The following is a 27,723-nucleotide window of genomic DNA, read 5'->3' as shown; positions in this document are numbered from 1 at the left end:
TTGTCCTGTGCTGACCCGTCCTCTAGTTTAATTTGTCGATTTGATTTCGGTTAATAGATAATCAATGTGTATTATTATAAGTCATCGCTTTCTGCATGTATTACAATGTAGCCAACCTGGAAAAAAACACGTCTGTGGCTACTACAAGTGAATCGATTGTGCGACTTTTGCACAAAATAATGACGTACCAATAATTGCCGTAGATAATAATTTGTTTATGCATTTAAACACTGATAATTTAGGACTTAATTAATCTACAAACACCGAAATTCAAATAAAAACTTGAAACTTGAAACTTTTCTGATTTGATAGAACGACTATTTTACATAAACACATAATTGCGTTGTACAAACTATATCAATACAAGTTAACAGAGGTAATTTACATAATATACTACTTATCAGTCATTATTTAAAAAATAAGACTCAACCTGAAAAAAATCTTATACACTACAAAGTCCGACGAAACCAGAAGAATGGTCATTAGAAAAGTGCGTTAAAATCGTGGTTTAATCATGAAGTAAAAAAAAAAGTTTTAAAGTGATATTGAGGTAAATATTGTGTTAATTTGTTTCATTTAATACATTCATGGAGTGAGAGATGGTGTCATTATCTAGTTACCTAGCAACACTACTTCGGAGTACTACCACAGTCAGAGAGTTGAATTGTGTTACTTCTTTGCTGTCGGAACTGAGGCAATAGACATGTAACCAAAACTGTTGGTGTTATTATTACTTTGTCGTAGCCATCCCAAAGAATACACAATAACATATACACAGTGTGCGCACCGTTCGTATGCCATAATGGGACTACATTGTGGCTCAGTTAAGACTTGACTCTGTTTGAGTTGTCTCCTTTAGTCATTAAAACGAAAGTTGAATTTTCCGAAAAACCCAAATCGATATCGCCTTGACATTGAGGAAGTTGGAGTGTCGATGAGATACTTTTATAAGGTTTGTTTTACTGTCTTTTTATTCCAACACCTCAGCAGACATCTTAGTATTCCCTAGAAATATTTATTTACTCTCTAATGCTGTGTTTATCATCAATCTGGTTTCGTTTAATAACGATACTCTCAAGTGACATTGAAATTGAACATAAATAAAGATAAATCATATTTATTTCTACTATATACATGTAGTATTATCTTACAAATTACACAAAATTATTCCGTATCGTCGGCACATTTTTTCGTTAGATTAACCTATTTTGATAGTTTGTGCAAAAAGTAAGAATTTCCCTAGGATTCTTTGTTTTGCCGGTGGAGCCTATACTGCTGTTGTTTTGGCTGCTGCTGCTGCTGCTGCAGCTTTTGCTGCTGTTTTTGTTGCTGCTGCAGCTGTTGTTGTTAATGATGGTGATGGTGCTGGCTATAATGTTCGCTTCGAATGTGTCTATACATATTGTGCGCAGCGCCTATACATGTATAACAGCTGACAAAGACGTTGCTTTGCTTCGGTGAATGAAACGTTTGGTTTTTCTTATAGATACAAATTGGTTTGTATTCTCCAATGAGCATTTAATCTTTCTCTTATAGATATTATTTGGTTTGTATTCACCAAAGAGCATAGGATGGCTTATGTATTTTATCGTTTTATCAGCATAGACTGATGTGGCAGATTTTGTTAGATTTTAAACACATCGTGAGGCACGGTTTCGAAAGCTTTCAAAAAATCCGATACACAAAGATTGTCTGCTCTTTGTTTAAGTGATATTTCATAAACCTTATTTTCTTGCGAAAGTAATAATTAAGATTCACAAAAGTATCAGGGTCTTAACAATAAAATGAAAAGCACAGAGACAAGCTCATTGGTCAAAAATTGATTAAAGGCGCAATGCTAGGGCCTAACAAGAAACACGAAACGAGACGGACAGAACGAGACAACTGCACGCGAGCCTCTTTACAAGACACTAAGCGAGATAAATTGATTAAGGGGCACTGAACGACAGACACTGGAGGAGGGACACTGAACAAGAAACACTAAACGAGAGACACTGAACAAGAGACACTGGACGAGAGACACTGAACAAGAGGGACTGGACGAGAGACACTGAACAAGAGACACTGAACAAGAGAGACTGGACGAGAGACACTGAACGAGAGACTGGACGAGAGACACTGAACAAGAGACACTGAACGAGAGACTGGACGAGAGACACTGAACAAGAGAGACTGGACGAGAGACACTGAACAAGAGACACTGAACAAGAGAGACTGGATGAGAGACACCGAACAAGAGACACTGAACGAGAGACTGGACGAGAGACACTGAACAAGAGACACTGAACGAGAGACTGGACGAGAGACACTGAACAAGAGAGACTGAACGAGAGACACTGAACAAGAGACACTGAACAAGAGACACTGTAAAAGAGACAATGAACAATAGACACTGAACGAGAGACACTGGATGAGAGACAATGAACAATAGACACTGGGCGAGAGACACTGGATGAGAGACACAAAACGAGAGACACTAGACCAGAGACACTGAACGAGAGATACTCGACGAGAGACACTTAACGAGAGATACTGAACAAGAGTCTTTGAACGAGTGACAGTGATTTAAAGGTACTTAACTAGAGTTACTGAACAGAAGACACTGGACGCAAGACACTGACGAAAGGCATTGAACGAGAGTCATTGAACGAGAGACACTGAAAGAGTGACACGGAACGAGAAACACTGAACGAGAGACACTGAACGAGAGACATTGGACGAGAGACAAGGACGAGAGACACTGAACGAGAGACACTGAACGAGAGACACTGAAAGAGAGACACTGAAAGAGAGACACTGAAAGAGAGATACTGAAAGAGAGACACTGAAAGAAATACACAGAACGAGTGACACTGGACGAGAGACACTGAACCAGAGACACTCGACGAGAGACACTGAACGAGAGACACTGAACGAGTGACACTGGACGAGAGACACTGAATGAGTGACACTGAATGAGTGACACTGAACGAGAGGCACTGAACGAGAGACACTGAACGAGTGACACTGAATGAGAGACACTGAAAGAGAAACACTGAACGAGATACACTGAACAAGAGACACTGAACGGTAGACATTTAACAAGAAACACTAAACGCGAGACACTGGACGAGAGACACTGGACGAGAGATACTGGAGGAGAGATACTGGACGAGATACACTGAGCAAGTGAAACTGAACAAGTGACACCGAACAAGTGACGCTGAACAAGTGACACTGCCATGAGACACTGGAAGAGATACACTAAACGAGAGACACTGAAAGAGAGACACTGACAGAGAGACACCGGACGAGAGACACTGTTAAAGAGACACTGAAAGAGAGATACTGGACGAGAGACATTGGACAAGAGACACCGAACGAGAAACACTGGACGAAAGAAACTTAACGAGAGACACTGGACGAGAGTATTTGGACGATTAAAACACTGGACGAGAGATATTGGATGAGAGACACTGGACGAGAGACACTGTACGAGAGACACTGGACGACAAACACTGGACGAGAGACACTGGACGAGAGACACTGAACGAGAGACACTGGACGAGAGATACTGAACGAGAGACACTGAACGAGAGATACTGGACGAGAGAGACTGGACGTGAGACACTGGACGATAGACACTGGACGAAAGACACTGGACGAGAAATACTGAACGAGAGACACTGGACGAGAGACACTGGACGTGAGACCATGGACAAAAGACACTGGACGAGAGACACTGGACGAGAGACACTGAACGAGATACACTTAACGAGAGTCACTGGACGGGAAACACTTAACGAGAGATCCTGAACAAGAGTCTTTGAACGAGTGACAGTGATTTAAAGGTACTTAACTAGAGTTACTGAACAGAAGACACTGGAGGCAAGACACTGACGAAAGGCATTGAACAAGAGTCATTGAACGAGACACATTGAATGAGACACACTGAAAGAGTGACACGGAACGAGAAAAACTGAACGAGAGACACTGAACGAGAGACATTGGACGAGAGACACTGAACAAGAGACACTGAAAGAGAGAAACTGAAAGAGAGACACTGGACGATAGACACTGGACGAGAGACACTGAAACAGAGACACTGGACTAGAGACAGTGCGCGAGAGACACTGTACGAGAGACACTGAACAAGTGACACTGAACGAGAGACACTGGTCTGGTCGAGAGACACTCGACGGGAGACACTCGACGAGAGACACTGAACGAGAGGCACTGAACGAGAGACACTGAACGAGTGACACTGAATGAGTGACACTGACCGAGAGACACTGAAAGAGAGACACTGGACGAGAGATACTGGAAGAGATACACTGAAAGAGAGACACTGACAGAGAGACACCGGACGAGAGACACTGTTAAAGAGACACTGAAAGAGAGATACTGGACGAGAGACATTGGACGAGAGACACTGAACGAAAGACACTGAACGAGAGACACTGGACGAGAGACACTGGACGAGAGACATTGGACGAGAAACACTGGACGAGAGGCATTGGACGAGAGACATTGGATGAGAGACACTGAACAAGAGACACTGGACGAGAGACACTGGACGAGAGACACTGGACGAGAGACACTAGACGAGAGACACTAAGACGAGGGACACTGAACGAGAGACACTGGGTGAGAGGAACTGGACGAGAGATACTGAACGAGAGACACTGGACGAGAGTAACTGGACGTGAGACACTGGACGATAGACACTGGACGAAAGACGCTGGACGAGAGACACTGGACGAGAGACACTGAACGAGATACACTGAACGAGATACACTGAACGAGAGTCACTGGACGAGAGACACTTAACGAGAGATACTGAACAAGAGTATTTGAACGAGTGACAGTGATCTAGAGGTACTTAACTAGAGTTACTGAACAGAAGACACTGGACGCAAGACACTGACGAAAGGCATTGAACGAGAGTCATTGAACAAGTGACACTGAAAGAGTGACACGGAACGAGAAACACTGAACGAGAGGCACTGAACGAGATACATTGGACGAGAGACACTGAACGAGAGACACTGAACGAGTGACACTGAACGAGTGACACTGAACGAGAGACACTGGTCGAGAGACACTCGACGAGAGACATTGGATGAGAGACACTGAACGAGAGACACTGAGAATGAAAATTAACTGAGTGAGAGAAACTGAACATGAGAGACAGTAAACGAGAGTCATTGGACGGATGATACTGAACGTAACTAAATTAAGAATACTAAACACTTAACGAGAGACACTGAACAAGAGTCATCGAACGATTGACACTGACCTAAAGGTACTGAACGAGAGACATTGAACCAGACTTACTGAACGAATGACACTAAACGAGAGACACTCAGCGAGGGACATTGAACGAGATACACTGACCGAGAGACACTGAACTAGAGTTTCTGAACGAGAGTCGTTGAACGAGCGACACTGATCTAGAGTGACTGAACTCAAGTCACTGAACGAATTACACTGAACGAGAGTCCCTGAATGAGAGTCACTGAACAAGAGACACTGAATGAGAGTCATTGAACGAATGCCACTGAACGTAACTGATCGAGTGACACTGAACAAGAGACACTGAACGAAAGACAATGAAGTATGATCTCCGGAAAGGTGAATTCCGGCGTTCCATAGTATTCATGTAAAACAAACATACTAGCACCTTCTTATCCAGACTTTATTAAGGATGTTAAAAACTGTCATTGATAAAAACATAGCAATCTTACCTTAATGAATCTAGGTAATCACAAAAAAACACGAGACTATTAAACATGAAAGTAATGAAATTAAAATACATATATATGTAACAACAAACTTCAGTATACATTTAATAAAAAGAAATGTTGAAATATGAGGGAAATACATTTTTTTTTAAAGGAATGTTTAGACATGAGTGAAACTTAAAATACATAAACATGTAACGACAGACTTTAGACTGAAAATAATCATATAAATGTTGTTATGCATTTTACTAAAAGAAATGTTTAAATATAAGTGAAATGAGAATGACAGGGTTTTTTCCATTTCATTGGGAAATGTAGACTAAGATAAGAATTATATATAGATACATAATGGTTTAGCTAGACTTTAAATAGTCTATGTTTACCTTGCCACGACCCAGGTAGATGGAGTGTGGGTCGGTTGATAGGTTTGTTGACTATGTTTCCCCAGAAAAGAGAACAGGAGGAGGAATTAAGTGTAAACTATTGTTTTTTATCTAAAATTATCTATTTCCCGCGGTTCCTCACCAAGATTTGCTCTTTAAAGCTGCACTCTCACAGATATACCATTTTTACAACTTTTTTATTTTTTGTTTTGAAAGAAGCAACTTTTTGGGTAAATATCTGCAAACCAATGATACAAGATTGCTGACAAAAGTGCTTTATGGCTTAAACTGTTATTAACGGTTTAAAAAAATGCATAGACATCAATTTTTGAACTTAAATATTAAAATCGGCGATCTATTTTTTTCAGCAGTCTTATATAACTGGTTTCCATGGATTTTCGCAAAAAAATGGCTCGTTCCAAGACAAAAAATAAAAAAAGTTGTCCAAACGTTCAATCTGTGAGGGTGCAGTTTTAAATTAAGGCTTGCTTTCAAAATCACATTAACGTTGCAATCTTATGGCCGTTTTCAAATAAAGTGGTCTTTCAATTCGCACTATTTTAATCCACACGACACCATTCGTCCAATTTTGTAACCCTGGCAATCAATTATTTTAACCTGCCATGTCAAATATAGATGTAACGATACCTGATTTCGATTTGCGGTACCTACGGCAGAATAATGGCTAGTTATTGTAGAATAATCAAAGCTTAGTCAAAAGCGCGCGGTTAAGAACTAATATGATATTTTAAAATTGTACATATCAGTTAAAGGGACTCGCTCATGTTTTTTTGGTAAAAAAATGTATGACGAAATAAAGTGGGGCAAATCATTAGAAATGTTAAAACTAAATTACTGACGACTTGAACCCTTCAAAAAATGTTGATATATGCTTAAATATTGTCTTTTGAGTCCAAAGTTTTGAATAGCGGGATTAACGGGATTCAAAAAAAGTTTCATGATTGATCGGTCCAAAATGAAGTCAGAAAAAGTGACATCTGGTTTTACTTTCATGTGAAACGATTAAATTGCGAACTTGAAAACGAACAATAACTAGAAGCGCCGCATTGCGACGAAACCAAGTTTTTCATATGGGCTATTAGAAAATATAGCCAATTTATTTCCTGTACGAGTTAGAAAAAAAACCAGCAACCTTTTCCTTTACTTTTAAGAACAATTAGCTCTTCACATAAGCTACTTAACACACCAACTTTGATCACTATCCATCAATCTAACTAAAGATGTTGGGCGGAAACCATTTGTTTTTGTTTAGTAACAGTCGCATATACCTTGATCCCATCCCCCTCAACAGCAATCCCTAGCTAGCTCTTCATATGAGCTACCTACACACCAACTTTCATCACTATCCATCAATTCTAACTTAAGTTATTGGTCGGAAATCATTTTCCATCTTTAGTAACAGTAAAAATGACCCTATCCCCTAAACGCAAACCCAAGCTAGCTCATCACATAACCTACCTACACACCAACTTTCATCACTATCCATCAATTCTAACTTAAGTTATTGGTCGGAAATCATTTTCCATCTTTAGTAACAGTGAAAATGACCCTATCCCCTAAACGCAAACCCAAGCTAGCTCTTCACATAACCTACCTACACACCAACTTTCATTACTATCAAGCAATGCTATCTTAAGTAATTGGGCGGAAGCCAATGATTGGCGCCCGGCCGCCCGCCCAACGACATCCCCATTCTAATAACATGGTGTTACGGTATAAACCTAGTTAAAAACGCGTAAACGAAACACAATGAAGTGGAATCATTCGTATCAATGATGTATGGTCAAGGGTAGTTCATTGTGATTCATTTAACACTTCATTCTGCCGAGGTTGTGTCCTTTCGTCCGGTAAAAAGTTGATTTTCCAAAACTTTCAGATCGATATCGTTGATCGTCTAGATAGGAAATTGGAGTGTTCATGAAATACTTGTAAAAGGTTGGTTTCGCTGTTTGTCTCACAAAAGTCAAGACATTTTACGGTGAAACAGAATACGTTACTTTCTATAGGAAATAATTAGGAAATAATTCCTAAAACGTCTTTAAATGCAAAGAAAACTTTAAGTAAGGGTGAAAGGCCGAAAACTGTCCATTTTGTCGAGAAAGAGCAGTCCGAGGCACGCTGACACAATAGACAGGTTCGGGGCGATTCACTTCCTTCATACAAGTTTACAAGTTTACAAGTTTATTTCTCTTTTCCCAGAAGGTCATAGACCCATGTGGTACAATTTGCAAAATATATGATATGGCAAACGTGCATCAATATTAAGTTGACATGATCTCATACATGCATTACAGTAGCACATTTTACATAGGAGATGAAGACTTATATTCACCTATTACATGATGTACATGTTTATAATAATTCACATTTTCGTCGTATGTGTCAAAAGTATATATGCAACATAAGACTTAAAAGAATAAAGAAGTGTGACAAAAATCCAGTTGTACTGACTTTACATATTAGATTAGACCTATCACTAGTGCTGTAGATAATTTGACAAATTAAAACCTTTCTCATTTGAATATTGAATTTAAATCACATTGATAACGAAAGTGTGAATTTTACATACATTTTTACATACTGCATACACCATTTTCGACAATAGTAATATTTAAAGAATTTATTTAACAAATTTGATTTGATTATGCACGGGAGATAATTGCTATGGTCTTATCACTCGACCTATATATCGAGTTATGTAACATCCGCCGCACTATACTTTTAACAATGTATTGACATAGTTACAATATAATTTCTTAACATAATTGACTGCAGTTATCTAATAAAATGGAATAAATTTGTATATAAATGTGTATTGTCCAAACAATTTTGGTTACTGATAGCGAACATTACGTATTGTGCGATTTTTTGGGAGATAATCAATATGGTCATATCGCCTGACCTATATATCGTGTTGTTGAACGTTTAATGTACAGTATAGAAACAACGACGTCCAAATCATGAATTTCATGGCGCGTTTGCCAACTTATTGGACACTGTCAAACCAGTAGAAAAGATACAAATCATGTGAATCTCTTAAGCAAAATAGTTTTGTGCTTGTACACATATGAAATGTACATGTAAATGATTAATTTGGTAAATTTTCCGAGTAATCATCTTTTTAATAAAACTTCTACGGATATATAAAAAGTGCAAAATGCCTTATTCGCTGGATACGAAAAGAAATTAAGTTAAGCTTTATTTTGTCTACTCTCTCAGGGGCATACAGTAATGAACATTTTCCTTTTCCTTGCGCAAACCTCTGTCACATCTTCATTTAGCATTACGTTGTTACAACCTATCAATCGGCATTTTATAAAAATAATAACATATGTATCAATAAAAAGGGGGTTTTCAGTTATTTTCCTTCCAGCAAGTGCATAGTTTTACACATTTTTGATAGCATTTACAAGACAAAAAAGTTTGTCAACACACGTCTTGATTCTACAGTATGTTAATCGCATCATACTACTATTTCTACTGACTGTCCATTATTTCAACAATGACTGTTAATTATTAAAATATTGGAGGGTCCATTTTTCAAATAATGCTCAGTTAGTAGACGGAATTACGGAAGTACGGAATGCAGTCCAATAATGCATATAGGGTACGAAAAGAACAATGGAATACATCACAAATTGTTTTAAAGTATACTAAAAGACTGGTAAAGTTTCATTTGAAGTGCAGCATTTCATTACAAATTTCTCTTTTCAACAGGATTGATTAAATATGATAAGATCGATAATGAATTGTGTTGCCATTATGAAGTTTGTGTTGTATAGATACCGCAGCAGGAATTGCAGCTTGTCTAAATCGCCTGGAATCCCCTGGGTCTTATTCCAATAGTTTTAAAACCCTTCCATTAAATGAACTGTCCTGTTTTTGCTGACGTTTCCGATGTGGTAACCAAAACCAATGTTATATTAACTGGACTCGTGTATCCCTAGACTCCAGGATACCGTTTACTTGGTGAAAGAGTTTATTGTTGTGCTGAATGTAGAGTAGTTTTGTCTTGTTATATTTCATCATAACTGGGTTTCAGAGGCAAGTTTGCTATGTTTCAGGATGTCGGCTGCAGGGACGCCGGGATCGGTAGACGGGACCCAAAATGAGCAGTACTACCTGCGTCTCCACCTTCTCCTCATGAAGGCTAGCGAGGTTCTTAGGACCAAGTTCGACTCCATTATCACCCCAGCCGATTTACTACATGAACTGAGAATTCACAAGCGCGAGATTGATAAATTAAAGAAAGATGGTATACTTTCAAACGACCAATACAATCTGCTCAATCCTAATCCAGACTCTAAAAGGTTTGACGTCAGTCTGCTGATTGTTCTGCTCAGAAACATCTGCAAGTTGCAGCAACACAATCCTATTTGGAAGGAGTACGACAACAGCAAAATAACGGACACCATGCCACCTATCATTGCAAACATCGTGCGGATAAGGAATCTCCGTAACAAGGTAGCATTTGGAAAAAATACATGCGTGTGATTACATTTCAATAAGTACATCCTTTCTATTGAGAATGATGATGTTCAACTTCATCATTTGATTAGAAAAATAATATATGTTTTAGTTTTTATCGAAATGTTTATTATCTTAGCAACCATAATAGACACTATTGTTATATAGTGTGTGTTCTTTCGGAATCATCTATTATATATTCATTACAAAATACGGCTTAAATGCTTGGGGAAATTGGAATCGATGCACAGTGTATGTATACCACGTGATAAATTACGTCATATATGCTATTTCGGAAGGCAATATTTTGAAATGAAAACTTTATTTAAAGATAGCTTTTTCTTTTTCTATTCCATTTTAAATGAAACAAATGGCAGTCTATGCGGATTAAAAGGCCCCGCCTTCGCTCTATTACCGGAGTTTGATTAGGTGATTAGTTTCTTCAAGCATTTCGACAAACTTGTTTCCAAAATAATGGTTTGACAGTGCTCTATCATGCAGCGGTTCTGCGAAAAGGTTTGTCGAAGTGAAAAAACTAAACTCCCAATCAAACTCTAGAAATCTAGAAGGCGGGACTCTGTAAGCGGCGTAGACTGCGCTTTGTTTCATTAAATGGTGAAGAAATAGTAAAGTGAATATCTTTGTTTAAAGTCTTCATTCAAAGCAAAATACTGCTTTCCGACGTAGCATTTATGACGCAATTTATCACGTGGTATACACATACTGTAATAAGCTATCGAGCTAATATAAAATAATGTAAACGAACCATTTAAACAAAAGGATATTATAACACAATCTAAAATTTTAGATGCAGCATAAGCATGTTGCTTATTTGGACCAAAAGGAGTTCGAAGACAACTGGCGTCTGCTTGAACATGTAAGTTCCATTGCTATTTTTGAATTACATTATTTGGCAGTCTGTAATCTGGTTGGATATTTTTCTTGTTTTGGGGCCTCCGAAGGGAGCCCAAAGTATGACACTGTCCGTTAAGTGCAGTTGTGGCAAAGGGCAATGTAACAATATTGGGCCAATGATTCATATTTTGCATAGGACTAATTCGTGTTCCAGCTATAACTATGTATGAAATTCAATCAAACTTCAAAGAACGGCGGGAAGTATGTCTCGTATAGAATGTGTGCTTAATAGGTTACGGTTACACTTGGTCAATGTTTTACTATTTGGATTCCATAGCATAACTTGGTGTCACGACCATAACTTTATAACTTTAATGGAAATTAAATAAAACAATAGTAAACCAAACTAAAATAAAGCACCATGGTATTTCGCATAAACGGTTGGATTGAAAGTAACATTTGGAGGTAACAATTATGTTCCACAATAGTTAAATACTAACTATCTTAACCAATATAGTATACTATGAATAGGAATTGATTCTAATTTCACAATTTGTAATGCAAGTAAAACTATAGGGACAATCTTAAGCCATTAAAAGAAGGTGTGTTGCGTATGAAATGTGTGCGTTCACCTCTAGATTTAGTTCACACTTAGATGTCAGTATTCAAAATCCGGATCCCACAGCAATAGTTTTATACAAGTGATAATTTCTTCTTATCCATGTGCTTTCAATCAACCGTCACACGACAGTGGAGCGCCAGGAAGCGTGCTTTGCTTTCATCGCAAAGGTCAAGGTCACACTTTGAGTCTAATGATCCTATATAGGGATTTTATAGCAACGCGTTGTATCTCAAACATAACATTTTACTATCACTGGGAATTCATAGTTCGCATATCTAAAGAGCATGGTTTATCATGAATAAAACTCGTGATATTTCGTTTTATCCCGAAAGGCCAAGGTGAAACTTGGAGGTTAATAGAGCCGAATGTGCATTTCATAGATAATGTTGATGTCTCGCCCATAGCTCTGTAACTATTCATGGTATTTCACAAATTGTTTATATTCATTTACTTTTTCCCATAACTTTTAATGTAATTTTGTGTCAAACATTTCCTCAATGCTTTCAGTTCAAAGGGCGAGGTCACATTTACAGGGTTAACTGATATAAATTGCTCGTATGTTAATGTATACATACATATAGCTATAGCGAGCATACGGTAGCTTTCTCTATTTCAGTTACCTATGAATTTTACGAAACGTAAATTTTATCTTATTTGAAATTTATAAATGAATCCGTCTGGCAAAACCTATAACAGCAAGACATTTTGAACAATTTCGGAGTTACTCTTTATTTCCCCTTTTGTCACAAATTAACAACGGAACCTTGGCTGTGCAAATATACACAGTGGATCACCGTACACCGGATATAGTAGCCAAAGTGAGACGTAAATAATGCTATTTTCACAGGGACGGTAAGGGTTTGACCTGTTTTTGTTATAAATAACCTAGGTTTGACACAATGAAGTATCAGTTACTTGGTACTTGGCTTTAACACATTAGGAAACTGGTAGTAAAGAAGATAGCTCACAGGCAATAGCAGGGTTTAAATAACTCTATTTTAATAATTTGGCTTGTTAACGTCAAAAAGCAAATATCTGAACCGAGGAGTTTCTTTAGTTGTTAGTCAAGTTTCTCTTTGTCAAAGCATTTAACGAACTTCTTAGTAATATCCGAGAATTCCTCGTTTAATTTCGCAGTGGTGATGTACTTTTTATCGCAGATACTGCATGGAGTATAGCCTTTCTATGTACTGGGGATAGTCGTGTCATCGACGTGCGCTCTACAACCATTCTAATCACAGTGTTGATATTTGGCATTCTCAGTTAAAGATTGCAAGTTATAGAACGTATATGTACCACGTGTTGTGGTTTTACTTTTTTATTTTTCACTATTAACAATGCTTTGATATTACTTTGTTCCGCAATTAAGTAATTAGCAGAAAAGAATTGTGACACAATCATCACGCCGACGGTGTGGAATTGATTTTCTGCATATGCTCTACGTCTGAAAAAGGTTTCACTGTACTAGCCATGTCTTCTCGTCACCATTTGCTCTAATTGGATGATACTTGATAAATACACACTCCATGAAAACATTAATTAAAAATAGAGGATTTTCGACTACGCCAAATGCATATAAATTTCCCCACTTACTAGGTACGAACTATAGTTTCCATGTGCACTGTCATTGTAACGACATTTGTTTTTGGGTTTATTTTCCATAATAGATTTTACATCAACTAAAGATGCGATAATGCCTGTAATATTTACTAGCACACGTTGTAAAGAGTGTGTATTCTCGGATATGTTGGATTTCGTTGCTGTTAGAAAAAAAACTAATTTCAAATGAAATACATTGATGAAAAGATAACTGTTGGCACAGTTTGTTTATTAATACGTAAACAAACGAATCTATGTATGAAGTTTCACTTGCATTTATCACACATTTCGAAGAAAGAACAAAAAAATGTGAACAAGTGACATATGCTCCGAAAGTGGGTTTTGGCCTTAAATCTGATGACTTGAGTGATATATGCTATATTTATGCTATACACTTTAATTACAGCCTAGAAAAAAAACATGTAGTTTTTGTTATACATGTAACAGTCTGAACGAGAGCTGACAAACAGGCGACTGGACGGGTAATGCATTATAATATATCTCTGGCAGTGAAACCGAGGAGTGCACTGGCTATTAAGCAGATGTAGATCATGTATGAACTGACAACGCCTGTAAATAACCACAGCTGTCGATAAATTAAACCCCAAAACCCCTAAAATAAAAGCGTCGAAAGGCTGTAGGCGCGACAAGAGTAATAATGAAAATCGAATCAAAAAAACATATTTTGGGTGGGCCCAAACTGTATGGTTACAACCGATAAGTGCCTTACATTACCTAAGAGTGGCGGATCCGTGGTCTAGCGGTCTAGTGGTAACAAACTTAACTGTCAATCCAGGGGTCGCAGGTTCAACTCCCCGACGCACCACATGAAATAATTAGCAGAAATATCATGTAAAATTGTACCTGTTGTACACATAAATATTGCCATATTGCGTTGTTTACGTCTCGCTAGGGCTACTGTATCCAGTGTACGGTGATCCACCGTGATATAAATCAAATTGTAATAAGTTATTTTTATGTTCACATCAGGCGATGGTAATACTTGGCCAGTCATGTGGAATGCACAATTTGAAAGCTGAAATAAAGGAACTGGTGACAAAGACTCTCGACATTGTGACACCCGAAATGAAAAGCCTCCGGGGTATGATACTTTAAACGACTTGTTACACGATGTACATTTTGAAAAACTTTTTTGACACATATATGTTTAAACGCATGTGCAAATTCACCAGTATCTAATGCATTAAGATGTGTCAGTTTGATAAATATACTCATACAATAATTCTTGCCAGTCTTACGATTTTTTTTCATTTTAGCAGAAATATGTACCTTATTAAAACATTTACTAATTTTACAGAGAATACTATTTGGTTCTTTGATGAGAGCCGTAAGGATGTATTCTATGTGGAAACAGCCCGTTTTCAAGACGCTATTCGTTTGTTAAAAGAGAAACATTTCATCGTGCTAACTGGCCATCCTGGGGAAGGGAAAACTGCCATGGCAGCGAGGCTGGCCCTAGCAGATGGCACAAAGCCAGAAAATTGTCTGAAACTGGAGCATGCGCGAGACTGGAGAAAAGTTGAATGGTCATTAAAGCTGTTTAATACGGTCATTGTGGACGATATCTTTGGAACCGGTGCACTTAATCAGAAACTTCTTGGTGACTGGGAACCGTATCTGCCTGAAATGGAGAGAGCTGCGAAGCAGAAACGTTTGAGAATCATAATTACCACCAGGCACTACATCAAAGAGGAGGCTTTGGAAGAACTTGACAAGCCCACAATGTTTGATGACAAGGAGGGATATGTTTTACTCTTGTCGTCAACAAAGTACATGACGTTTGACGAAAAAAAAGACATTCTTGTGTCGAGGGCAAAGAAAAACAATTCTGAGGACATGATTAACACTCACCGTATAAAGTATGAAGATTGTGTAAAAAAGGCAGAGGGAGTTATGAATTTGCAAGAAGGTCAAAGAGCAGACTTTGTGTTTGGGTTTCCGCAATGTGCAACCTTGTTCGTCGGAAGTGAAGCGTTGATCAAACTGGGTCCTGGTTTTTTCAGCAAACCAGAAATACACTTTAAGACTTATATTGACCAGTTATACAAAGGCAGAGATGAAGAGCAGTTCCACAAGTTCTTGGCTTTGGTGATTGTCTGGGCAAAACAAGACATGAGAATGAAAGAACACGACTTACAAAATGCTAAAAAAGTGTCCGACCATGTGAAATATGTTGCCAACTGTTTTGGTATTGATGTTACTAACTCGTTTCTGGAAACATTAAAGTCATCTTTGAAAAGCCATGTTCATGACCTGTTGCTGTTGATCGATCATTCTGGGGAGTACACCTTTAGTCACAATGTAAACGGGGACATGGTTGGGGTAGTCCTTGGAAGTCACAAACCCCTGGAATGCATTGAACTATGCCCGAGAGATTTCCTGATGGAACGCGTTACAATCGCACCAGCCAGAGAGGACGAGCTTCGTGTTGTAGTAAAGCAGAGTGATTATGAAGCTCTGTGTGAAAAGCTTGCAAAAATGATCGGTCGCAAAGACTGCAACCTCGTGGCAAAGGAGCCGCCACATCACGAATTCCAACAGCTTCAGCGTAAAGGTCCCCGCTCGAACACCGTTGATGCACTCAGTGACATTGACTTTGGTATACTTAAACACAGCGCATTTAAAGACGAAGAATTCGTGAAGATATTCATCAGGTACATCCGGGAAAAGCATCTCGATCAGGATCTTTTCACCGTTCCTGTAATGAAAATGACAGGGTACTTCCTCGACTACGGGATCAACATGACAGAAATGGTGATGTACCTACCGGGTTACACGCTATACAGTGGGCTCAGTGTGTTGGCGAAAGAATTGATTGAGCAAGAAGTTTTTCCAAAGAACCAAGTCGATCCACTACTACTGGCAACACATTCCGGTGATATTGGCATGATGGAATTACTTCTAAACCACGGAGCGAAAGTTTCGGGAGACACAATCTATGTAGCGATGCATAAAAAAGAAAACACGTTTGACTCAAACAAGGTTCTCGATACAATAGTTGAATACCAAGGTATAGATATCAATGACAAAGGAAACGCCGTTAATGGGAATTATCCGTTGATTGTTGCAGCAAGAAAGGGCTTTACCTATGCAGTGAAATGCATGTTGCAGCATGGTGCGGATCCGTCCGTGAAAAATGATAAAAACCTGACGGCACTGCACAAGGCAGTTATCTATAAGCATGACCATATTATTCAACTTCTCATTGACCATAATTCGCCATTAGACGCGAAGGGTGGAAAATTTAAGAGGTCGCCTCTTCATATCGCTGCTGATCTCGGAATGGATAGAATCGTCGCAAAGATCCTGATCAAAGGGGCAAACGTTAAGATCAAGGACCATCGTGGTCACTATCCGATATTTCTGGCAGCCATCAGAGGTCATTTTAAAACAGTTAGGGTCCTTTTGAAGCATGACAAAAGTCAGGACAATCTGAGGATTGCATCATATGGCAAGAAATCGTTCATCAAGGGAATGTCACTGTTTCATGTTGCAGTTTGGAAGAACGACAGGAAACTAATCCAGCTGCTAATCGATGAGAAGGCAAATCCAAACGTAAAGGATTTCTTTGGTCAAACCCCGTTGTTCTATGCTATTATGGCAGGCAAGAAGACTGCAATGCGAATGCTGTTTCAATATGCGGACAAAACAATGCCTCAGAAACAGGGATACACGCCATTGCATGCGGCAATTCACAAGGGAAATATAAAACTTGTAGCCAAACTAGCTGCAGAAGTGGACGTTAATGCGCTGGACAAGTACGGTCGGACACCTCTGCATGTTGCGTGCGAAAAAGGGAATGTTAACGCTGTAAATATATTGCTTAACAAACACAACGCAGATCCACTCATGGTCACGAAACGAGGAGACACAGTTTTCCATATCCTGAGACGCATGAAAGGAAACAAAAGTCACGAGGATCATTGCAACCGCCGTTTGATTGAGATGCTTTTACTTGAAGCTCATCCAGCAATATTTGATCATGTGAAAAGTATGCCGAACAACAAGGACGTGTCTATCACAGACAGTCTGAATCTAACACCGAAGGACTTGACTACTATCCAAGTTTTAAAGCAAGGGATAAAATCCGACTTTGGCGAGATAAGCGATGACGATGATGAAGATGCTTCCGCTACAAAAGTCTCGCGTGCTGGAGACACCGACAACGATAACTATCATGATGAAGACGATGATGACGAAGGCGATTTTGAATAAAGGCTTAATTATAAAAATTATGCAATATGGATTGTAGTTTTAAGTTTTTTGTTATTACAATTAGTTATATAAGAATAAAATACATCTGTACTAGATGCTGGGACAGTGTCTTGAATTGTCAGAATGGATAATTTTTAAAGTCGTGAAGGTAATATTTTGACAAACATCATCGATTATAGTTCTTTGTGCTGTCTTCGATATTTAAAACAAAACGAGATGTTGTATATTTTTGCTAATGTAAAGGATTTGAAAATGTTTGTTTTGACCTTGAAAAGAAAGTGCTGTGTTGAAATTTACTTCGCTGGAATGGATTCGTCAGGCAAATTTTAAATGCTGTTTTAAACGTTACTTATCAATTATTGTATAAACTTATTAATACTACTGGTTGTTATGAACTGCATTCTTATATCCTGCGGTTAAGTGTGCGAATTACGGACACATGTTGGTTTTACTTTAGTACACAAGTTCCTACAGCAAATGTGTACGTCACGGTCACTATTAATAAAAGATAAACTCGTCCGACAATGTGTACGATCACAATGTCCGTTGAAAAAAGATTCATAGTTATAGTTACTTATTTCAAAATATAGTTTTAAAACCGGTGTTAACTATTGTGCTTTGCATAACTCTGTTTATTAATAGTGTATGGTTACATGTAAAATACTGTCAATATGTTTGAATCCTATGGGAATAAAGGTTTATAAGTTTGTTTCAAATTAAAATTCATTATGGACTTATAGGACATAAATTCATTAACACATATCCCAGAGCGTATGACAATATTCCCAGAGCGTATCCGATACTGGTTGAGAAGCAGTTTCCGACAGTTTTTACAGGTTTTTATTGAATAATCCATACGTTTTTAAATCCCGACGAGAAATGTTCACATTTTAGATAACTGCAGCTCAAACTGCTATTGTCGATATATGTTTCATATGTCTGACGTCACATATAGTGTATATAATTGGGGCACCAAAGGCACTTACACCGTTCTGATCTGTTGGCATTGAGAAGCAGTTTTCGACAAATCGAATACGTGGCGGATTTTAGGTGCTTGTCGTGTGTTTAAAAAAATATATATATATATGTACTAAATATAAGGCTATTATAAGAAAACAATATTAAAAATTTAATTTTAAGCATTTACCAAAAACTTAAACCCTAAAATTCACGACTCAATATTTCTTTCAAGTTAAATTATAAATATATCGCGTCATATGAGAATAAAACAGTGACCATAATAAAAGTTTAATTCATGGTCAATATTTGGTCTAAATTATTCAGGGAGAAGCGATTTGTCGGAAACTGCTTTCCGTCGGAAAGTCACGATATTACCAGAGCGTATCGTCGTACTTAAATACTGATACGGTTAGTGTAACGATGAAACAATTTATTGTATTTATTAATTACTACAAACCACTATTAAGTGTTCCTTTTAACCTATCATAGTTTTTCTGTAGAACTGTATAACTGAAACAATTCAATCCCTCATTTAGACATTGGCTCTTTTCCAGTCGAGCTATCTTAGTTTAGTTTAATTTACATAAAAGTATCGATAGTTCGGCTTGGCGTATCGATACCGCACCAGCATCGTGTTACAATGTATCGCTATTATTGCACATCCCGAATAATTACATAATGTGATGATACTCGTGATGTGACGGTTAATAGAGCTTTCTTGATCGGTAATCTCTAAACCAAAATGGGTGATTACGACCATGGATTATCAGGATGATCATCAAGTCCTGTGTTGATCATATACCACATTTTAGCCTATTTTTTATAATTATGGGAACTACTTTTAAGCACACTCATCCATAGTCGCGTATGTGTTAATCCGATCATGTCATTGTTCAGTTTAATTTCGTCCCGTCCAGACGTCTAGTATTTGGCTTAAAAAACATCCCTCCCTCCCTTATTATTATTATCATTATTACTATTATTATTTTGTTTGTGTTAGTTTGCAACTTATATGTGATATTAAATGCCTTGTTAAATATATTACGGGCAGTTGGCCGCGACGTTGTTTTTTTTTATTTCTGTCTAATGACTGTATAATGATTAGATTACCGGCGTCGTGGCCATTTTCGGCAAATTATTATTTATTTATAAAATGGTATTCAGTCTTGTATTTTTGTTTTGGAGAAACGATTAATATATTGAGCATCATGAGTGAAGACATTTAAATGAGTGAGTCAAATGCACAATTACATTCCATAACACTGACTATGGCACACCTTCCCTTCATTAATGTGATCCATGCATGCTTGTGGTCGTCCGTGTGCTATGGACACAATTCTTGTTTACCGCTATTAGTTTCATTACGTGGTATTGCACGGTATTTGTTCTTAGTTATTAGTAATTGCTATTTAAACTGTTGGAAAAACCTTACACGATGATAAATAATGAGGATAAATGAGGACAGCATTACATTGCGGACAAACTTAATGAAATCTATTCATGTATGAGTTCACTTAGACAGATAAGTTAAACGGAGTATTAGATTGTTATCTTCCTTCACGTCTATCATGTATCATATTTGCTTTACACACAAAGGCAGATACGTATATTCTTCCTTTACTATATTTACTTCTATTTATTGCACAACGTATTGGGTTTTTCTTCACTGGGATTCGGCCAAAATAAGATCGATTTACTGCGCATTTAACAAGCTGTTTATTTACTCTTAGTATTCAGTAGAAATAAAAAGACTGGCATAACTTGGTATTTATTGAAGTTTCTAATATATTCTAAAGATGATAACGCGGAGGAAAAGAAAGCAAGACAGTGTTTACAGACACGCTCTTAATGATTCACCAGAAAGGTTTAAGAAGATGAAAGAGGAAATAAAAGATCTCAGATTTACAGAAGAGCCTGAGGAAATGATAAAAGTTTTGGATCTAGCATTTGTGATGGATTGCACGGGTAGTATGTCATCTTATATAGAAGAGGCAAGAACCAACATCCGGGACATTGTAGAAGAGATAGTGACCGTGGAGAACACGGACGTCCGGCTGGCGCTGGTGGAATACCGGGACCATCCGCCACAGGAAAGCTCGTTCGTCACCAGAACACATGATTTCACTGACTCCGTAGCCACTATGAAGGGCTGGCTGGACCTGAGCCGCGCCAATGGGGGAGGGGACTCACCCGAGGCTGTCGCAGACGCACTTGACGACTTGCTTAATCTTAGCTGGCAGAACGACAGTATAAAGATAGCAGTCATGATATCTGATGCCCCGCCACATGGACTGTCCGTTCCCGATGGATTTCCGGACGGATGTCCGTGTGGAATAGATCCTATTCAAACGGCAATAAGACTGGCTAAACGCGATGTTACATTGTATGTTGTTGGATGCGAGCCATCAATAACACCATTTGTTGATTTTTTCATGGCTTTGGCCTTCATAACCGGCGGACAATATGTCCGGCTCGGTCGAGCAGACCTGCTCATGCCAGTAATCGTCGGTGGAGCTCAGGAGGAGATTTCTTTGAATACACTTTCAAACGAAGTTGAGCGTGAACTGCGTGCACGACGAGAGGCGGGGGAGGACGTCCATGTTGAAGCGTACACGCGCGAGCTGCACGGCCGTTGGACTTCACGGGGAAAGCGGGTCCGCCAGCTGCAGTGTAACAATGTTGAACTCGCATCTGTTTCCGAAAGGGCCAAACAGTTCTCCAAGTTGGCGACCTTATCCGACATAAAGAAGGTCTTTAAACCACAACAGAGCTCAGGTAGCACATCCGGTTGTTTATTCGGGCGAGCGGTCGGATTCTCGGCGCCAGTCGATTCGTCAACTTCTTCATATGGATCAGCAACTATCGGAGTGTCATTCGGACAAACTTCAAGACTTGTTCAAAAATCTTTGTCAAAATGGAAAACCTGATATTGACCAATTTACATATTGAATACATGTATATCCTTAAAATTACCTAGATGTTTTGCAGATTGTTTCTATAAGTGATAATGACTGACATGACACACAACACGCGAGATATTGCAATGTACTGTTTCAGGCACGTCACGAGGGTAGTTGACGAAGTAACTGATTCAATGTTGTCAACGACAACATTCAATAACTAGCGCGCGTCTAAGACAGTAACGTTGTAATGTATCCGCGTGATATTTATTATTTTTTTAATACTGAGAACCAATAGCAGTTGAATCAACTTAGTTTGTTATTTACATTTTTTTTTCGATTTAAATGTATTATAATGGCGTATCATTAAGGTATTTTCACAAATCATGTTTTGTCAAATGCTCCTTTAAGATGGATAAACTGGTTAAATGTTTGAATAAAAATAATATAAAAAATATTATCACTCAAATCTACACTCGATTTTCTGGACGTTTTTTTACCTTAGGCTTTGAACTATTTGAAGGTTGTGGCTTCATTTTCCGAACAAAATTCAATTTTTGCAAAACTTAAAAAATCGTTAATCAAAAGGGCATGTTCAGCAAAATACCACAGATATATCGTTTATGTTCTCTGCGATTGGTTTGAATTGTTACCGCTAGATTGTTGTGTTCCAATTTTGGTCAATTTTGATGACTATTTATTAGCATACCACTATCTCAATATGACGTGTTTTTAAGTTTGATATATGGTTGAAGCACCGTATTGACATTAACTCCAGCGCAGTTGAATAATATTTACGATAAAGGGAGGCAAAAAATAAACTAATGCATTTTTCGGACCAAATAATATATTTATGTATAGCATATGGTTATAATAGTGAGAATTAATGCTGGTTATATTGAATATGGGTAGCCTATTTAAGAAAATTTAATATGAAAATTATACGAAATATGAAAATACTTTATTTAGTCATTGACTGTATACTGTATATTGAAAAGCTTAGAAAATTTGGAAACATCTCAGTATATTTATAAAAAATATATAATTTATGAATATTCAAACTTATGAAGTACGTGATGAAATTTATGAACTTATTGCGAATGGATAACATTGTAACGTTCCACTGTAGGCGGGAGAGCGTTCGTAGTACGTAGATGTACTTGATGAAATGCAAGTTGGCATAACCAGGTCTCCGTGTCGTAGTATTGGATTTTTCTTCTTTTTTGAAATACTTGATATATTGTGTTTTTTTCTTTGTTTTTTTAATAATCATTGAAATAAGTTCGGGTTAATATGTACCTAAATTAACCTATTTAAAGGAGCACAATATAGGTCGATGGATAAATGATATTTTAACGCATTATTAATATGTTTAACTCATTGGACTTCAACGATAAAACAAAATGGCACACGATTTGTGTACAAATATAAGGTTCTATCACGAGTCGTCATAATTTTAATATAATACACAATTTTATTCAACGAGTCCATGGCACATGTCATTACGCGAGCCTTTTACGAGCGTAACTTAGATATTTCTTGGGCGAAATGAATAAAATTGTTTATTATATGATGAAGAATGTCAGATTCTTTTTTTATCATATGTATTTCTTCCAGTAAAACATAGCAAGAACATCACCAGCCCTGGGTGAGCCGAATACCACAAAGCAATATGCCATTGAAGACACGCGCAACATGAATTGCAGAAATGTAGTACCCGGAATATTTCAAAACCACTGTTACATCCGATCGTTTTAATTTTGTTTATACGTCAGATGTAATAGTTAGATAACCTTGAGAATGAGCGGAGGTGGTGGAGCGGAAGCATACTTTAGAATACAACCTACATTTACAGCCAGTGAAAATGCAGATAGGCAATCATTAAACCTAACTGGGCAGGACACATGTATACGCATTAGTGGTGCCGTTTAGATTTTTTTAAGAATCTCACTTATCAATAGTTTTTTGGCATACAGCAATACTGTGCTAAAAACATTCAATGTGATTCTTATCGGCGGTTTTGCCACACTTGGCCAGGTTTTTATTTGATGGAATTTAGACAACAAAATTTGCAATTTGTCTACACTCTTCTTTTTACGTACGGCATCAGTACCCCCATCCCGGTAGGGCAATCCATTGTATGTGAATGATTATTTGTGTAGCCCGGACCAGTAACTGATTGCCATATTTTACCGACTGTCGAAAACCTTGTCGATTTCCGAGCCAATTTTAAGGTCAACAAATACCAAGAAGTACGGACACAATCAGAATAACATTAATATAAACTATGTACACCGTACTGTGCAATCAAGATCTCCATTTCCTCACGGACCATAAAATTTATGTGGAACAACCAGCGCACATCTGAAGTAATTGATGGAACTGACTTCCATTCCAATGTTTTCCCAGAAAATATAAGTTCCGACCAATGATTGGGCTTTGACGGTGTAATCCGTCTTGTATTGTACATATAGCTGGCTGTGAACCTGGTCAAATAGTCCCCAAGTCAAATAGCCCCCAAGTCAAAACACCCCCATTTTGGTCAAATAGCCCCCAAACTTTTGGTCAAATAGCCCCCACTGTTTTTTTTATTTGAAATTATATTTGAAGGTAGGTTGTAATATTTTTAAGATATATTGCATTGACATAATTGCTAATCAAACATTTATAACCTGATTTCAAGACAAAACATTTTTTGACAATTAAAATGTTATAAAATATATTAAAAATAATTTGCACATATGACTATAAGACTTATGAATTAAAGAAGGTAGGGCTCCTCATTATTACATTGGGCAATAATTGTATAAATGTGATGCGCATATGTTTGAAACATAAATAATATGCTTAAATAGTAATTAATTATGCACAATATGAATAATGTTTGCTAAGCCCCATTATAGATTTGTACTCGTACTCTTTTTGTCATAAATTTGTGAAATGAGTTAAAAAAAATATAAACATAAAATACACTTGCTTGCTTTTATCTATTAGTTTTACTTTGTAATGATGCTTTATAGTATACAAGTACAGATTAGTCTATCTATTAGAGTAAAGTCTACAGGTTGTATAAAGAAAAAAGTTGAATTTGAAAATTATGTAATACATACACCATACCAATTTTAAATATGTGATTATATTTAGAACAAGAAATAATAAATTGACAGTTGAAATTGGAAGCTGGACTTATGTCAAGTATAGTAATAGAAAATGAGAATTTCATCGTCTGTTTTTATATAAGGAATTTTATAATATACGAAACGCAGTATAGATAGTAAATACAGACTAGTCTCGTTCTCAATATTGTGTCATATATATTATATCAAAACTCTTCTTGTCATGAAGTGTGACATAAGATAAATTTAATAAAATTGAAACTTGATAATAAATACTATTAATAAACAAATAACCTAATGAAATTTTATCCAAATGACTTGAATTATTTATTTATATAAAATAAATAAACATTTTCCTTGTGTGTTAATGTATATTGTATTGTACAATGCAAATAGTTTTACCATACAGAATAAATGTGTATTTAAAAGATATGAAATAAATATGAGAAGAATACAATGTGCAAATTATTTCAAAAATAAAAATGTTAAATTGTATATCTTCTATGTTCCTTTAATTTTGATGAGTTATCAATATTAATAAAAAGAAAAACAATAAAAACATATGGCTTAGAAACATTTAAAATGTAGATATGATATATTATTTATAAGTAATATTTTAAAAAGTTTGTTATTCTTACTTGGTTAAATTGTCAGATTTATCAATACTGTACAGTACTGTATACAAATAATGTTGGTTGCACTTTATTTTGTAAAATTAGAGATTTAAAAATGTTTTGGCATAAGTATGAATACAAACATATAAAAACATAAAAAGTGGGGGCGTTTTTTTTTTGTTTTTTTTTTGGGGGGGGGGCTATTTGACCAATTTTAACATGTGAGTGGGGGGTATTTGACCAAAATGGGGGCTATTTGACTTGGGTCTATTTGACTAGGAAGCGCTGGCTGATATATTTCTGGTGTTATTCTTTTACTACCCGCTTACTTCGAACTATATACTTTTTCTTGCCATGAATCCACCCTTTAGAACACAGGTCTAGTGTGACTGCATGAGTACTGAGTTACCTGAGTAAACCTACAAGTTCTGGAAAGGGAAAGTAACTGCAGCGTTAAAGTGTAGATGTATACATTTGGCCAGTTTTTCGTTGGGGTTAAATGAACAACCTTGACCATGCATTAGGTTCATTTCGCGCAGATTCTGAAATAATTTATTATGTTTCTGTCTTTCAATAATGATTGCGGTTTTGTTTCGAATTAATTGGCATGCTGCCTGAGGCTTTATTTAAGTTAACAACTACTTTATGACACGTCATAGACGGTCCAGACAGGATTAAGAAGTATGCGGCTTGTGAAACCTGCTTGGGTGAACCACAAAGATGGTAATGTTTATGACTCTGTATCAATATTTTTTTCCTATGGGGTGGGACTGGGGTGTGAGACTTTGGCAGGTTTGATGAGGTATCCATTAATTAATTTGACTAGCTTACCTGTAGTACAGTATATATCCAAATAATTGTACGTTTACGGATTTTTTTACGTTTTTTGATATGGCAAATCCTTCAGGTACAAATTGTTTAGTATCAAAAGTGGGTAGTTATTCCGATCAGGATTCCGGGTTAAAGCATTTAAAATTTAAAAAATATCATAAAAACAAGAAATATTACCAGATTATGTTATTTTATATCAGTTCCTAGTCCAAATAATTGTACGTTTACGGATTTTTTTACGTTTTTTGATATGGCAAATCCTTCACGTACAAATTGTTTAGTATCAAAAGTGGGTAGTTATTCCAATCAGGATTCTGGGTTAAAGCATTTAATATCTAAAAAATATCATAAAAACAAGAAATATTACCAGATTAAGTTATTTTATATCAGTTCCATACATAAAAATGTCGTATCCTACGAATAATTATGAGTTTGACGTGTTTTTTTCATTTCTTGCTGTCCGGGTTAAAGCATTTAACATCTAAAAAATATCATAAAAACAAGAAATATTACCAGATTAAGTTATTTTATACGAGTTCCATACTTAAAAATGTCGTATACTATGAATAATTATGAGTTTGACATGTTTTTTTATTTCTTGCTGTCAAAACATAGCGATATATACATGAAGGGCACCAGCAAGGCTTCAGGGCACAATTTTTAAACAATCGGAACATTTCGGCCATGGCCGAGTTGTTACAATTGTATTTACAAGGTCTATCTTGAAGCTTGTCGGAGGTGGCCGAGTTATTACGATTGGGTTGAGTTGTTCCGCTTGGCATAATTGTTGTCTGTGTCAGTCAACTTTCGTTTTATTGGAAAGGTAAATAATGTGTTTTAATGCATTAAATGCTTGTTTTGTGCAAAATAACTTTTCACTTACACATGTACATGGTAAAATATGAATATAAACCTTTACAATCAATTTAAACCATAAAATACTTCACTTAATACAATTTCAATATTTTTCAAAACAAACCCGTTTAGACGTTAGGGATTGGAAGAATCCCGTATAACATGTCTATAATTTTAGACTAATATTATATATGCTTATCAAATATTGCTCTCCCTGAGCCATTTTCTGACCACTGTTCCCAAAAGTGTTATGGTGATACATGATACAAGAATCTTTATTTAAAGTCGGGTATGTGTTAACCCTTTGCATGCTGGGTAAATTGTCGTCTGCTCAAAAATGTCGTCTGGTTTATTCTAAATTTCTTTCAATTTACTTAAAACTTTGGGGATATATTGACTGAGTGGCAAACAGCTTGGAACCTGACCAGGCGCCGAGTTACTCGGCGTCTGGTCTGGTTCCAAGCTGTTTGCAAAGCCTTTAAACAAGGGTTAACAAGAAACAATAGCTCAATAAGCTATTTTCCGACATGAATAACAAACA

At 37.0% G+C, this 27,723-nt stretch overlaps 4 protein-coding genes across 5 annotated transcripts in view; 3 read left to right on the top strand and 1 right to left on the bottom strand.

Annotated features, from left to right (window-relative positions):
- Nucleotides 1–27,723, bottom strand: part of LOC128230447 (protein HIRA-like) — a 257,743-nt gene that overhangs the window by 126,293 nt on the left and 103,727 nt on the right.
- LOC128230442 (uncharacterized) lies at nt 787–18,622 on the top strand. Its single transcript, XM_052942710.1, has 5 exons — nt 787–952; nt 10,192–10,591; nt 11,403–11,471; nt 14,661–14,772; nt 14,989–18,622. The coding sequence occupies exons 2-5, from the start codon at nt 10,193–10,195 to the stop codon at nt 17,904–17,906; spliced, it is 3,498 nt and encodes a 1,165-aa protein (XP_052798670.1). The 5' UTR covers nt 787–952; nt 10,192; the 3' UTR covers nt 17,907–18,622.
- Nucleotides 20,385–22,223, top strand: LOC128230445 (uncharacterized). The gene has a single exon (XM_052942713.1). It carries the CDS (start codon nt 20,663–20,665, stop codon nt 21,791–21,793), a length of 1,131 nt encoding a protein of 376 aa, XP_052798673.1. The 5' UTR covers nt 20,385–20,662; the 3' UTR covers nt 21,794–22,223.
- LOC128230444 (protein HIRA-like) overlaps nt 26,004–27,723 on the top strand; it is a 37,422-nt gene continuing 35,702 nt past the window's right edge. For both annotated transcript variants that reach the window (XM_052942712.1, XM_052942711.1), the window contains exon 1: nt 26,004–26,219. In XM_052942712.1, the coding sequence (XP_052798672.1) occupies nt 26,180–26,219 (40 nt within the window). In that variant the 5' untranslated portion in view covers nt 26,004–26,179. The remainder of the gene's footprint in view (nt 26,220–27,723) is intronic.

The sequence above is a fragment of the Mya arenaria genome, chromosome 4, assembly GCF_026914265.1.
Source record: "Mya arenaria isolate MELC-2E11 chromosome 4, ASM2691426v1".
In the NCBI taxonomy this organism is placed as follows: domain Eukaryota; kingdom Metazoa; phylum Mollusca; class Bivalvia; order Myida; family Myidae; genus Mya; species Mya arenaria.
This window is presented reverse-complemented; position numbering and strand designations above follow the sequence as displayed.